Source organism: Mytilus trossulus, chromosome 1 (genome assembly GCF_036588685.1).
Source record: "Mytilus trossulus isolate FHL-02 chromosome 1, PNRI_Mtr1.1.1.hap1, whole genome shotgun sequence".
NCBI classification, from domain to species: domain Eukaryota; kingdom Metazoa; phylum Mollusca; class Bivalvia; order Mytilida; family Mytilidae; genus Mytilus; species Mytilus trossulus.
The window spans coordinates 59,962,540-59,978,747 of NC_086373.1; the positions used below are offsets into that span (position 1 = coordinate 59,962,540).

At 33.1% G+C, this 16,208-nt stretch overlaps 1 protein-coding gene across 1 annotated transcript in view; it reads left to right on the forward strand.

Moving 5' to 3' along the window:
* The first annotated feature begins 234 nt into the window (after positions 1–234).
* Positions 235–16,208, forward strand: part of LOC134680760 (receptor-type tyrosine-protein phosphatase epsilon-like) — a 39,255-nt gene continuing 23,281 nt past the window's right edge. Inside the window, exons 1-6 of the mRNA XM_063539986.1 lie at positions 235–362; positions 1,628–1,697; positions 3,417–3,620; positions 4,060–4,275; positions 5,592–5,792; positions 15,382–15,522. Of these exons, the coding sequence (XP_063396056.1) occupies positions 357–362; positions 1,628–1,697; positions 3,417–3,620; positions 4,060–4,275; positions 5,592–5,792; positions 15,382–15,522 (838 nt within the window). The 5' untranslated portion in view covers positions 235–356. The remainder of the gene's footprint in view (positions 363–1,627; positions 1,698–3,416; positions 3,621–4,059; positions 4,276–5,591; positions 5,793–15,381; positions 15,523–16,208) is intronic.

Consider the following 16,208-nt stretch of genomic DNA (forward strand, 5'->3'; position numbering starts at 1 on the left):
TATGCAGATCTATATATAACAGCCGGTCTTTTTTTGTGAGGGGGGAGGGGGGACGGGTGGCGCGAAACAATCGGTCAAGCGTTTTTCTTTTATCCACCCAAACATTTATTGGGATTTATACGGTTCATTTGCTCTATTGATCATCAACAACAGTTCAGTAATGAATAATGTATTATCACTTTTCTTTACCTTTAAAACTATAAAGTTTGTATTTTTCGATACATAATTAAGATTGTATGCCTGGCTGATCCAGCTTAATACTCTTACTAATGTAAAACGGAAGTATACACAATCGGTATGTCCTATCTGTACTTCCCGGTTAGCAATATACATAAAATTATGTTGATTTGGCTACGATGAAGGTACGTATTTTTCCTCATTTAATATGTTATGCTTTTAAAAATTAGAGCTAGAAAACAGAATTCACAATTAATGCATGAAGTGGTGACAACTGCATGTTAAAAAAAATAGTTTGTTTTTACCGAATTATTTTCATCAAATGTCGAATAGTTTTCGGTGAAAATTAATTGTGTTTTTTGTATTCTTACATTTAATCTGCATATAAAATTCGATAATTGCCATTCAAATAAACGTCACCAAAAAGGTGACGTTTCAACCATCACTATTCACATGTAAGAAATAAATAAGATTAAACAGTAAAGCGATATACATTCAATTTTGCTAATTATGAATTTTATATTTGAATAAGTTACATGTGTTGTGTCAACGACAATGTAAATCTAGACGTACTAAGTTCCTGTCGTATTAACTTCGTGTTTTGATGGTCAAGATATACTGTACACTACATGTAAACGTGTATAAGTTTATGTGGCTTGAACAATAAGAATAGGGTTGAGATATCAAAAACCATGCTTAACCCCGCTGAACTTTTGAAAGTTTTGTGCGGTTTTTTTTTATGTTCATTTGTATGCTTCGAAACTAGTGTGGCAACTATTTCGCTCAACCATTAAACCTTATTGTTAAGTGGTTAGAATAATCCAGCCGCTTGGTTCGGGATTTTCACGGTGAGTTGTAGACCTATTTGTGGTATTGATAAAACATTGAAAACAAAACATGTTTAATTATTTCATGCGTCCGACCTGCTTTTCTGGATTTATCTTTATCAGGAACGCTCAGTGCCAAACATTTGAAATCCGAGAATGTATAAGTACCAAAACGAAACCGTTGAAGAGCTATATGATAAAACCAACTATTTAAATCTAAATATAAGAACAATATGATCACAATAGTCGGCTAAAAAAGACTTAACATGAAAAATGGAATTAAATGCAAACGAGAAAACTACCGGTCTAGTTTATTACAAACAATTTTCCGAAAATAAAATGCGAAAAACATGATTTAACAGGAACCACATTACCTCAGGATCTGCGGTGTTAAATATGTTTCTGAGGGCTTAACCCTTCCCTCACCCGGAACAGATGTGTAGCCGACCACATAGTCTAAGAAACAAACTGTAAAAAACATCAGCAGCAATTAGTTAAACAAATAAAAACAATCATAACGAGGAACAACAACAATTCAAACTTGATACGATGGTGAAAAGATATTCAGCTATTTCAATTATTTTCAAACATGATTTTAATACCAAATTGAAATTGTATTTCAGATCCGTTTTCAGCTAGGACTACTTTTAATTCTAATCATTGAGACTATCATTGTGACAGTATCAGCGCAAAGTAAGTAATAAATACGTAACAATATTACATTTAAAAATGTATCTATCAGTCAAAAGGGGGCTAAAGATACCAGAGTGACAGTCAAACTCATATATCGAAAATAAACTGACAACGCCATGGCTTAAAAGTAAAAAGACAGATAAACAAATAATAGTACAGAAGACACAACATAGAGAACTAAAGACTAGGGAACACGAACCCCACCAAATTTATGACTACGCTGTTTTTCTCGTTTTGTTGGTATAAAGGCTCCTTCTTCTTTTATTAACCATTTTGGACTTTTATATGTTAATGACACAAAATCAAGAATAAGATAGATGTATTGTAATAATTTTGTGAGTGAGAATAACGTCTACTACCCGCGGGCCGCGTTGACAAGAAAATAAGACAGAGATCAGAGCGCAATCATCATACGGATACGGAACGACCCATTCCAATTCCGGAATGATACAGAAACCAGACTGTGAACTTAGCAACCTGTATTTAATAACGAAAGTTATGTATCCAACACTTCAATCATAATGTAGTTTTGAACACCAAGTTAAATAAACTAAAATATTTACAGCCTGTGTATTTATTCGAGCTCACATTCAATATGAAAGATACTTGTAGTAAGCTAAACTGTGAACAAAATCGTCTTTGACTGTTTGCGAAACTTTTTTTTTTGTCTGTTAACCTATACTTTTTTATTGTAAAGTTGCGTGCTTTTCATTTAATGAATATAATTAAGTTTTATACACAATTTTGCTGAAAGTATAGTTGATAACAAATTATGTAGTAACGATGAAGGTGCAAGTTTCGATGTACTCACCAAACTTTTGAACTCAAAGTTACAAAGGGGAACTGAAAAAATCATTATACCAGAAATGATAATTTTAAATGACTGTAAAAATGTATTTACAAAAACTTAACAAGTCTAAGGCAACTGGTTTAGATGATGTTTGACCAAATATTTTGAGTATGTGTAGTGAACTTCTGTAATACATTAACATTTTAGCACAAGCAGCGTTAGAACCATCAACTCAGGCCAAGTGTGTTAATGAATTCACATAAACGGATATTATTTAAAGCATTTTTTAAATTTAATAATAAAACCTAAATTTGAATGAGCAATAAGATAGATAAAATGTCATGTACAATATCTAAAAGAATCGATTTATTACAAAAGATAATAAGATATTTACCTAGTCATGATGCGTATACGTATTATCTATTTTAATGCTAATACTCTGTCATTGTTTGATTATTGTTGCGATATCTGGGGAAGGTAATATTAAAGAAATCTGCTAGGGTTATAATAGAAGGACATAATGACATATCCAGTTTATTGTTTTATAGTTTAAACTAGTTAAATGTGGAAAAACACACCCAATACCAAAAGGAAACACCTGTATTTAACCATTAAATGAACAGACACATTTCATTTGACCGGTAATCAGAATTATAATTTACGTGTTGTTTTTCTCAGACCAGAAGTGATCTTAAGTTAATCAGAAGTTAGACCGGAAGTGACTTTCAATTATCAAAAGTAGCCAATTTTATTTCAGAAAAGTGCGAAGAAACAATAATTTCCATCATTTTAAACGATCTTTGAGTGGACGCAAATGTATAACTTTGAATTAAACGAAAATAGATTATATCTATAGAAACCCATAATTTCGGAAAGACTACCATTTTTATCCAAACAATTTATGAATGATTCTACCATTTTTGTTTCAGTAAATCTTGTACCACAGGGAGTAGCGGTACAAAGAACAACTTATCTTGATCGTAACGCAAACCTTGCAATTGAAGGACCTGCAAATAATGAATGGGCCGACGGATGTTCTGCCACAGCTGCAGGACAAGAATACGCATGGTGGGGCCTTCAACTTCCAGCAGTTGCCCATATGACAAACTTTCTGATTTATTACCGCAAAGATAGTAAGTTATAAACATAACATACATACATTTATGTAAAGGACAGTGGCGCATCTATGGATATGGGTCCAGGGGTTAGACATCACTTTTGTGACGATCACTGCTTTTTTCGAATGTGGACATATGGCTGGATCCGACTGCGAAGCATACACGTACATGTTTCAAGTAAATCTTTTTTATTTTTTTATTTTAACATTTATTTATAGTTTATATTTGTTTTAACACTCAATTATTTCATATGTTCATACTTATTTTGTACTGGAATAATGCAGAAAGAGAGCTATTTTGATCTCAAATCAGTTCATGCAAGGTTTATTTTGAAAGATGTGGTATATTGGCAAGTAAATTAAAAAAATAACTATCCATCATAGATCAAATGGCGTACAAATAGATGTTAACAAATATATATCACGGTACGGCCTCATCTGAATTTTATTTCCAGCTCCTTTTCGCATGGATGGGTTTCGTTTGTATCTTGAGAATGGAACTGCAGACCAAAGTAGCACTAGCGGTCTGTGCTACACAGACCAAGGAATTCCTGGATATCCCGCCATAACTCAAAACTTAACTTGTAATATGCTGGCCGAAAATATGTATTTTGTCAATAGAAGGAACAATTTTGAATGCTATGTAGAACTGTGTTACGTTGCAATCTATGGTAATGTATTTAAATGTAAACAAAACATTATTTATGTAAAAGACATTGCTTTGAATTCGAGAGTTAAATTATAACCCTGTGAATTTCAGTACGGGATACATAAAAGTATGTTCGTCTATAATCGTACACTCTGGCTGCTTTACACGCTAGGCTGTATACAGTATTATATACAAATTTATTCACAAGTGTACAGTTTTGAAGACTGCCCAAGCACCAGTTTGCAATACATACCTTAATTCAAAGTAAATTAAGGGTCTTAAAACATAAAAGGTTCTCATAAAATATAAATATAATTGTCATAATAATCGGATTATTGTCCTCCGGCTAGATGTAGTAATATAGCGACAATTGCTTCTTAATGAAAAAGAAATATATAAATGTAGTTACATTTGTGTAACAAGTAAAAATGTAATAGAATAGTATTTATTTATGTACTATTTATCTGTCCTGAGAGTTCTTGTATTTATTTGTACTGTATTCTAGTCATGTTTTGTTGTCATTTTCAGCGTATATTTAGCATTGCCATAAAGCCCGAGGTTTCGTTTGCTACAAAACAAGGTTCAACGCACCATTTTATTTTCATTTTAAAGAAAAAAGGGAAAGATTAAAACCTTTTTTTAACTTGTAATGTTTAAAAAAACGTATTTTGTATAAGATTAAATCGGGCAGTTAGTTCCCTTCCTGAATTTAGTTTAGATTCAATTTAGTTTACCGTACGGTATTTGTTCAGCTCATTGTTGATAATGTTTTGATGACACTCTCGGTCTTTTAGTCTCTGGACAAGTTTTGTCGTTTGGAACGATAACAGTAAAGCTACATCTGTTTTGTATATAATATAAGACATACATGTACTTTAAGAATATCTTGTAATGTTTCTTAACTTACTATACTTGTTTCAGCTTGCGATGAATCAAATGGTATTGGTTCAGGTAACCTTGCTGTGCCCATATTTTCAGAGGCAGATTTAGCCCCCCCCCCCTTTTTTGGAAAAAATGGTTGCTTATATATAGGAATCACTGAAGCGTGACTGGAGTGGGCCCCCCTCTTAGGTCAGTCAGTGGGCTCCCACTTATGAAAAACCCTGGATCCGCCACTGATTTTGACTTTTGTATTTATAAAGGTGGTCATTACTTGTCGTTGACTTCAAATCTTATATTATAATATGTACATGTATAACAATGGACTCTTGATTTGAGAACTGAACAGACGTGAGTCACGTCAATTTGAAACTAGTCGTCGATCTTAGTTGATAAAATATAAATCATAAATGCACAGTTTTTTCAAAGAACAATAACTTCCACATTTTATGTTTTTAGGATGCTGGAAAGGTACTTGGGGAAGAAATTGTTCTGAATTATGTCCACCGAATTGTATTAATCAAAACTGTTATCCTGAAACTGGATTATGCGTTTGGGGATGTGATGCACATAATTGTTTGAATAATCAATGTGACAATAAAACAGGTTCTTGTACTGACGGGTGTGCAATTGGACAAGCCGGACAGTATTGTAATAAGCGTAAGTATTCTATAAATGAGAGTCACATTTTTCACTCACCATTAAGAATCTTATTACTCAGGGGCGGATTTAGGCGGGGGCGTGGCGGGCGTGCGCCCCCCTAAAATTTGCAAAGCATGGGTTGTCTTCAACTTTTTAGCTCACCTGGCCCGAAGGGCCAAGTGAGCTTTTCTCATCACTTGGCGTCCGTCGTCCGTCGTCCGTCGTCGTCCGTCGTCGTCCGTCGTCGTCCGTCGTCGTCGTCGTCCGTCGTCGTTAACTTTTACAAAAATCTTCTCCTCTGAAACTACTGGGCCAAATCAAACCAAACTTGGCCACAATCATCATTGGGGTATCTAGTTTAAAAAATGTGTGGCGTGACCCGGTCAACCAACCAAGATGGCCGCCACGGCTAAAAATAGAACATAGGTGTAAAATGCAGTTTTTGGCTTATAACTCAAAAACCAAAGCATTTAGAGCAAATCTGTCATGGGGTAAAAATGTTTATCAGGTCAAGATCTATCTGCCCTGAAATTTTCAGATGAATCGGTCAATCGGTTGTTGGGTTGCTGCCCCTGAATTGGTAATTTTGAGGAAATTTTGCTGTTTTTGGTTATTATCTTGAATATAATTATAGTTAGAGATAAACTGTAAACAGCAATAATGTTCAGCAAAGTAAGATCTACAAATAAGTCAACATGACCAAAATGGTCAGTTGACCCGTTTAGGAGTTATTGCCCTTTATAGTCAATTTTTAACCATTTTTCGTTAATTAAAGTAATCTTTTACAAAAATCTTCTCCTCTGAAACTACTTGGCCAAATTAATCCAAACTTGGCCACAATCATCTTTGGGGTATCTAGTTTAAAAAATGTGTGGCGTGACCTGATCAACCAACCAAGATGGCCGCCACGGCTAAAAATAGAACAAAGAGGTAAAATGCATTTTTTGGCTTATAACTCAAAAACCAAAGCATTTTGAGGAAATCTGACATGGGATAAAAATGTTTATCAGGTCAAGATCTATCTGCCCTGAAATTTTCAGATGAATCGGTCAATCGGTTGTTGGGTTGCTGCCCCTGAATTGGTAATTTTGAGGAAATTTTGCTGTTTTTGGTTATTATCTTGAATATTATTATAGATAGAGATAAACTGTACAGCAATAATGTTCAGCAAAGTAAGATCTACAAATAAGTCAACATGACCAAAATGGTCAATTGACCCGTTTAGGAGTTATTGCCCTTTATAGTCAATTTTTAACCATTTTTGTAAATTAAAGTAATCTTTTACAAAAATCTTCTCCTCTGAAACTACTTGGCCAAATTAATCCAAACTTGGCCACAATCATCTTTGGGGTATCTAGTTTAAAAAATGTGTGGCGTGACCTGGTCAACCATCCAAGATGGCTGCCACCGCTAAAAATAGAACATAGGGGTAAAATGCAGTTTTTGGCTTATAACTCAAAAACCAAAGCATTTTGAGGAAATCTTACATGGGATAAAAATGTTTATCAGGTCAAGAACTATCTGCCCTGAAATTTTCAGATGAATCGGTCAATCGGTTGTTGGGTTGCTGCCCCTGAATTGGTAATTTTGAGGAAATTTTGCTGTTTTTGGTTATTATCTTGAATATTATTATAGATAGAGATAAATTGTAAACAGCAATAATGTTCAGCAAAGTAAGATCTACAAATAAGTCAACATGACCAAAATGGTCAGTTGACCCCTTTAGGAGTTATTGCCCTTTATAGTCAATCTTTAACCATTTTTCATAAATCTAAGTAATCTTTTACAAAATCTCCACTGAAACTACTAGGCCACAATCATCTTTGGGGTATCTAGTTTGAAAAATGTGTCCAATGACCTGGCCATTCAACCAAGATGGCCGCCACGGCTAAAAATAGAACATAGGGGTAAAATGCAGTTTTTTGCTTATAACTATGAAACCAAAGCATCTAGAGCAAATCTGACAAGAAGTTAAATTGTTAATCAAGTCAATATCTATCTGCCCAGAATTTTTCAGATGAATTGGACAACTGGTTGTTGGGTTGCTGCCCTCCAATTGGTAATTTTTAAAGAAATTTTGCCGTTTTTGGTTATCTTGAATACTATTATAGATAGCGATAAACTGTAAACAGCAATAATGTTCAGCAAAGTAAGATATACAAACAAGTCAACATGACCTAAATGGTCAATTGACCCCTTAAGGAGTTATTGCCCTTTATAGTCAATTTTTAACAATTTTCATTAATTTGGTAAATTTATGTAAATTTTGACCAAATATAGTTCTCTGTTACTAATGGGCAAAGTTCATGATAGATATAATTGTAAGAAGCAAAATCGTTCAGTAAAGTAAGAACTTCAAACACATCACCATCACCAAAATACAATTTTGTCATGAATCCATTTGTGTCCTTTGTTTAATATGCACATAGACCAAGGTGAGCGACACAGGCTCTTTAGAGCCTCTAGTTTTAAGTATCACACGAGACCATTCCATCTTTTTAACATTCAAGTATATAAAACAGATAGTTTAACAGGATAAGCGTGATTACAAATCAACTTACCTACGATTTATTTAAGTTCTATAAATATTGTATACTTCAATGGAAGGTGTCAAACGCGGAGTTGCGTTTTTAACAAATATAATGTTCGGCTTTATACAGTGGAGATCACTTCTAACCTCTCATTAGAACTGTCAGAATAATCTGTCATAGAACTGTTCTAACCTGTCCTAGAACAGTTCTAGCTAGAACTGTTCTACCCTAGAACTGTTCTAGGTAGAACTGTCAGGATCAGTTCTAGGTAGAACTGTCAGGATCAGTTCTAGGTAGAACTGACTAAATCAGTTCTAGGTAGAACTGTCAGGATCAGTTCTAGGGTAGAACTGTCCAAATCAGTTCTAGGTAGAACTGTCCAAATCAGTTCTAACCGTAGAACTGTCAGCAGAATTGACTAAATCAGTCAGGACTGTAGAACAGTTCTAAATGACGTCACTACAGTAAGGGCACTTTAGAATTTAGAAGAAATAAATCACTTCCAATTACTTTTCTATTTAATAGCAGATTTTCTATATTTTTTACTAATCAAACGTTACATGTACACATATCGAACTGAATTGAAGGTTATCCAACTCATCGGAGAAACATTTATAAGATTGCATAGAAAACATCATTGTTTACGTTTCTTCGTTCCCCGTCTTTAACAGTCTCTTCATAAAACTCTGCATTTGATTCATGGAAGTTTAATCTTAATTTACCTTGTTTACCTTGGATTTACATTCATGATTTAAGATTCTGTTTTGACAAATGTTCAAACGAAAATTGTACAGTGGATGAATTATGGGATATTTTAACGAAAAAAGTGTTGTTAAACGTAAAAAAACTATGTAGGCTACATTTGCATTATCTCGTAAATAATCTGGGAATGTGGAAGTTGGAACGTCAGAAAAATATACTCAAAGTGAACATGAATGAAACATTTGCCACTGGACTTTAGGCTACAAACAAAACCAATCATTTTCCTCCTTCAAATTATTCCAAGAAGAGAACTTCTCATACATGTACTTTTCATTTTAAAATAAAGTATATGAATCAGTCGTGTAGTGTTGGATAATGCCGTTAAATAGTTTTGTTTAAAAAAAAACCATCATGAACTACTGAGTTAACAAGTCACTTTTGTGACGATTCATTATTTTATAATTTAATTAAATTTTTGGATGTAACGGGTCACTGATTGGCTGACGTTATTTTGTTATCCGCCCATAGATAAAAGTTAGTCATGTGACCGTATCGTCATCAACGTTTTTTCATTGTTTGCCAAGGTTTAAATTGGAAGTTAGAATTAAATTATAAGAAATGACTAATATTTTTTTCTGTCTATTTGAATAACATAAAAAATGTGGTGCATGCACACTGTTAAAAAATCCTGCTACCCGCGTTATTCAGTGTGCTCCAAATTTTTTATGTTATTTCTTCATAGACAGAAAAAATATTACAGTCATTTCTTAATAAATAATAATATTATCGATACAGAGAGGAAATAAGGGCTCGCTAAATCGATTTTGAAATTTGGTATTGTCTTTATCATGCAGTATCTATCCTGACATAGAAATATTATTGGTTTACAATGAGGCCATACATGTATTTATTTACATGATGAAGTATATATGTTCAAGTTTTGTTTGATGTGGTCAAATAATGTTGTTATTAAAACAACTCAGTCTGATATATCGAAACTACTGAAATTTGTTAGCAATTCAATATTTTGAATATAAAGAGGACATGCTGTCATTTGAATTATACTATCCATCGTGATCGGTTGTTGTCTGCTCTTTGGTCGGGTTGTTGTCGCTTTGACACCTTTCGCCATTTCCTTTCTCAATTTTATAAGTGATTTACTATGCAGCTATATAATTATCTAATAAAGTGTAAATATGGTCAGTTTTGGTTGCTGCAGACACACAATTTTGTTATACCAGTCTGTCTTCGGTATGAAAACTACTGAAATTTGTTTATGATGCAATATTTTGATTAAAAAGAGGACACGCTGACACTGTTAATTGATGCAAAAGAAATTATGTGTTCCAATATTTCTATCATTTGTATTATACAATCAATTCTTACATAACAATATATAACAGATTTACTATGCAACTAAAAGAGTTAACGGTACATAAAAAAGAGCATATATGGTCATTTTTGGTTGATGCTGTCAAATATGGTCAGGTTTGATTGATGCAGACAAATAATTTCAGATATGAAATCTAACGATGTTTGTTTCTGATGCGATATTTTGAATAAAAGTAGGAAATGCACTCTCAATCAATGAATTTTTTTTTTTGTGGTCTTTAATTTCCAATATTGCAGTAATTTATATACTACAGTCCATCTTGACCTAAAATTATAACTGAAGTACTGTGCAGCTATATAGACTTGCATAAAAAAAGCAGATATGGTCAGTTTTAGTTGATGCGGTCAGTAGATTTTATTACACAACTCAGTCTAAAGTATGAAAATACTGATATTTGTTTACGATGAAATACTTTGAATAAAAAGAGGACATGCTGGCACTATAAATTCATGCGAACAAAGTTTTGAGGTCATCATTGGTCATTGTCTTCCAATATTGCTGTAACTTGTATATTCCAGTCCCTCTTGACCTAAAATTATATCTGAATTACTGTGCAGCTAAATAGATTTGCAGAAAAAAAGAGCAAATAAGGTCAGTTTAGATTGATGTGGTCAAAACATTTTATTACATGACTCAGTCTGAAGTATGAAAACTACTGATATTTGTTTACGATTCAACATGTTCAATACTTTGAATAAAAAGAGGACATGCTGGCACTTTAAATTCATGCGAACAAACTTTTTAGGTCATTGTTTTCCAATATTGCTGTAACTTGTATATTACAGTCCCTCTTGACCTAAAATTATAACTGAATTACTGTGCAGCTATATAGCTTTGCCGAAAGAAAGAGCAAATAAGGTCAGTTTATATATAAAAAAGAAGATGTGGTATGATTGCCAATGAGACAACTATCCACAAAAGACAAAAATGACACAAACATTAACAACTATAGGTCACTGTACGGCCTTAAACAATGAGCAGAGCCCATACCGCATAGTCAGCTTAGATTGATGCGGTCAAAAGATTTTATAACCCGACTCAGTCTGAAGTATGAAAACTACTGATATTTGTTAACGATTCAATACTTTGAATAAAAAGAGGACATGCTGGCACTTTAAATTCATGCGAACAAAATTTTTAGGTCATTGTTTTCCAATATTGCTGTAACTTGTACATGTATATTACAGTCCCTCTTGACCTAAAATTATAACTGAAAACTACTCGTAAACAGATATCACATTTGTTTAAGATTCAATATTTTAAATTAAAAGAGGACATGCTAGTATTATAAATTGATTGCAAATAAAATTTTGAAATCATTAATGTTTGCCAATATAATTGGTATCCTTGCCTTAAAATAAACTGGATTCCTGCAATGTGCAGCTAAAAGTATATAGATTTATGTGAAGAAATCAAATATGGTCAGTTAAAGTTTATAGTGAATCGATGGCAGATCCAGAGGGGGTGACTCATTTTTTGGACGATCAATGCATTTGAATGGGGATATATAGTTGGACCCCCCCTTTTTTCCCTGGGTTGGGACCTCCAACCCCCACCCCCTTTTAAAACTGCTGGATCCGCCGGAACAACGTATTAAATTATAGATGGTAAGATAATTTTGTTATTTAAAACGAGCCATCCTGACTCCCGGAATGACAAATGTAAAACAATTGAAATAATAATGCCCCCTCCCCCATATTAACGGCCTAATTTATGTTAAAAAAATGAATGAAAAACAAATAATTTATGTAATACATCAACAAAAGAAAATCACTGAATAACAGGCTCCTGACTTGGAACAGTCACATACATGCAGAATATGGCGGGGTTAAACATGTTCTCTTGCCGACGAAAAATTTGAAATAAAACCGGCAAAATAGCAAATCTCTTTATAATATTAATCGCTATTTTGTCGAAGCCTTTATATTTAGTCAAAGATTTCTAAAAAATTATATATCAATTCTAGCCGTAGAATTTATAAATCAATTTTAGCAGTAGGATTTATAAATCAATTCTAGCCGTAGAATTTATAAATCAATTCTAGCCGTAGAATTTATAAATCAATTCTAGCCGTAGAATTTGTAATCAATTCTAACCGCAGAACTGTTCTAGAAGTAGAACTGACCAAATATTTGGTCAGTTCTAGGTAGAACTGTCAGGTAGAACTGTCAGGATCAGTTCTAGGTAGAACTGTCCAAATCAGTTCTAGCTAGAACTGACCACGTCAGTTCTAGCTAGAACAGTTCTAACCTAGAACTGACTTAAAGGTGTCAGGCTGACAGTTCTACGTACTGTTCTAGAACAGTTCTCCTGACAGATTCTGACAGATTTAATGAGAGGTTAGAACTGATCTCCACTGTAACTATTTTGATCTGAGCGTCACTGATGAGTCTTATGTAGACACACTGACGATGTGCAAAACAACAGTTATTTTGTGGTGTTCCTGTATTTCTTTATGTTACAACTACCCGCACCTTGTCTTTCAAGGTTTAGTTAAGATATTACCCGATATTGCTATATAGACAATTTTACAACAAGTGCTGGTGTCTTGGTTGTAGATTGGTTTGCATAGGAAAACAGAATCAAAATAAAATGTTCACATAATCTTCAGCTTCTGTTTTTAGGGCTGCAGCTTTATAACTGTAGCTTCATAAACACATATATGCAATATGAATTCCTAAGTGGGTTTTAGGAGATTGTTGTAGATTTTTCCAATTTGTAGGAGACCTTGCCATCACTACTCTGAGGTTCTTCGTGGATTAGGGACATATTGTTTTACCTCTGTCCGTCCATCCGCCAGTCAGTCACTTGATATTTGGTACGGAGAAACCAATAGGACGTATACAAATCTAATAAAATAGTTATTGTTTTCCCCCTGAAGATATTTGATTGATTACTATGAATGCAACACAAGTTTTCCCAGCAACCATTGACATAACATCGCTATATTTTTTATATGGAGTCAGCTTGTGTATTCCGGACTGAGTTCTGTCTCTATCCTTATTGTCTTCAGTTCAGTTTGTTGGGAAATATATGGGGGTAGTCTCAATGAATGGAACCTAAAAGATTTCTTGTTAAATATGGCGACTGTAAGTTGTTCGAATACGTTGTTAGGGGAGGATTTATGCGGTTTCAGCTTGAAACTTTAATTTCTCCCTTGTTTTAACACACAATAATTCGAGATATCTACATTGCACCCTCTTTAGAAAAATATTTCAATAATTTTACCTCCAAAAATTTTTCGCCTCGCTCCGCTCGGCAAATATAACAACTTTGCACCCCCCCTAACTTGAAATCCTGGATCCGCCCCTGTTACTGGAAGATAATTTGCGTTTACATTTGTATATAATATTCAAAAGTCTACAAGTAAGAAGTATGCTAGAATTTTATGTAGTAGCATTTGATCTATATATATATGATCTTTAAAATCAAATTGACAAGCTTCATATATATAGCAACATTTATACTTATGTCAGTATTTTAAATTATTATTGAATTGTCAATCAATAAACTAAGGTTTAATCTACGACCTATTGATATATTTGAAATTCTCGTAAAATTTCGAATATGTATAATTTTCAACACCTGTGAGGAGGGGGGGGGGGGTTACTGTTTTCCGGAATTTATTTACGATTCATACCTTTCCCGACTGGTTGATTCCTTTCGTTAAATTCCATATAAGTCGTATTCAATTAGTAATTCTGAGTTTTAACGAATTGACGTCATGGAGAAAGGCAATCTTGCCTGAAGACATCATATAGAAAGAACACATATTTAGATTGTCATTTTTAAAAAGAAAAGTAAAAGTATGTACAAATATCGTTCAAAATCATTATCAAGACGGATTCTACTAACGTTTCTCTTGTAATTATGTTATTTGTCCAGCCTTTCAAGTGATATTTTAAATGTTCTAAAATCTCGGCAACTCTCGAGTGTTGATATCAAAATTAAAAAGGTTAACTAAATTGGTATTGTGATGTTTCTATTATCGATTATACTTTATCGTTTTAGTGATAATTTTATTCTGCTTCTGATGATATAAATACTGGTTGTCATCGTATTAATTCACAACAATTTAGTTAGTCCTGCAATATATTTTCTAGTTATCATAAAATGAAATTATTAACCATCAAGTACATTATTGCCAAAAATGACTGTTTATTAAAAAATTACATATTTCCTGTAGTGGCTCTGTTTTTCTCTAATAGCCTTGTTTTTTCTCTCTCTGTAATGTCCCTCTTTTTCTGTAAATGCCCTGTTGTTCTGTAATGACCATGTTTTTTCTATAATGGCCCAGTATTAATGCCCAGTTTGCATGAATAAGCCCAGTTAGGTTTTTTTTTAAAATAAAGTTAGTAAAATAAAGTTGTGAAGAGTTTATACCTTTTTGTATTTTATTTAATTTAGTAATCAGCAACCAACATTAAAGAACCATATACATGGGTCACTGTTCATCCCGTTTTTCAACACATAACTTCTTCTCTCATTTTTATAATATCTTAGATATTTGGTATATTTAAACCTTTATCATGGTAAAGTACAAATTATTTTTTTCAAACTAAACTGTCATTAAAAGAGTAGAGAACATCAAGTTGGCAGCAACACAATCATACACTTTTGTTCAGTAGGTTAATAAATGCAATAAGAAATGGGTGTTTTTATAATGGCCCTGTTATATGTCATAGGTCAGTAATAATGGCCTCGGATGTCCGTAATGGCCCTTGGACATATAACAGGGCCATTATAAAAACGCCCATTCATTTATACTATAGTATTGCGTCATTTTGAAATACAAGAGCGATAATCACAAAATCATGAATGTAATTTCCTGGGAAGGGAAACTAAATTTCTCTAAGTCTAACTTACGGATAAAGCATTGTAAGTTTAAAGAAAACACATTTCAATCAACATTTCTTTGTATATTATCTTTGCACATATTGTCAACTATACATCTTTACTATTGTGTTATAATTTTTTCTAGAATGTGAAAATGGTTTTTATGGTTTTAATTGCAAAGAACAGTGCGCAACATGCTTCAACATGTCCTGTGAGAGATTGGAAGGAAATTGCTCATTTGGCTGTATTGACGAAAGATACGAAGGAGTGAGGTGTCAAACCTTAGGTATTCTTGGTTAATCAATGCAATTGATTTAGTTGTGTCTATATTAGGTCTCGGAATATATGTGTTGAAATACGTTCAAAGATTTACATTAACTCAAACCACGAAATATATACTATATTAGAAATGTTTAAAAAAACCCACCATAAAACATCTTTGTAATGGCGGAGAAAAATGCGAGGCCTTCCCCATGTGTCGTGCAGCGTTCACATATGTTCGTGATTGTTCTAAAATGTAATACAGTTATTGTTTTATCAAGTGATTTTGTATATTAACTGAATTATAATTTAGCTATTTTCAAAAGATTTATGATCTCGGACTGTTTTAACTTTTAATGATTTATTAATTAGTGTTGAAGTCTTTTTTTATTCGTCTGTAAAGCTTCATTAACTGTTTATATCAACAAAATATGAAAACATAAATAAACCATATGTGGATAATTATACAGTTTTTCCTGTTCGCCGATACAGTTGAACTTTTTATTTGTTAATAATTACATCAGATGTATGTTTCATTATAATACTTTATTTTGATTGGCTAACCGCACATAACGTGTTATTCCGTAAGCAAATGCATCACTCAATAAAACTTTTCATTCATGATAGCACGTGGTCCCACAATAAAGTGCACAGGTGAATAAAATGTAAAAATTATAAAATTCGTGTTTTCATGATCATAGCTAAAAAATG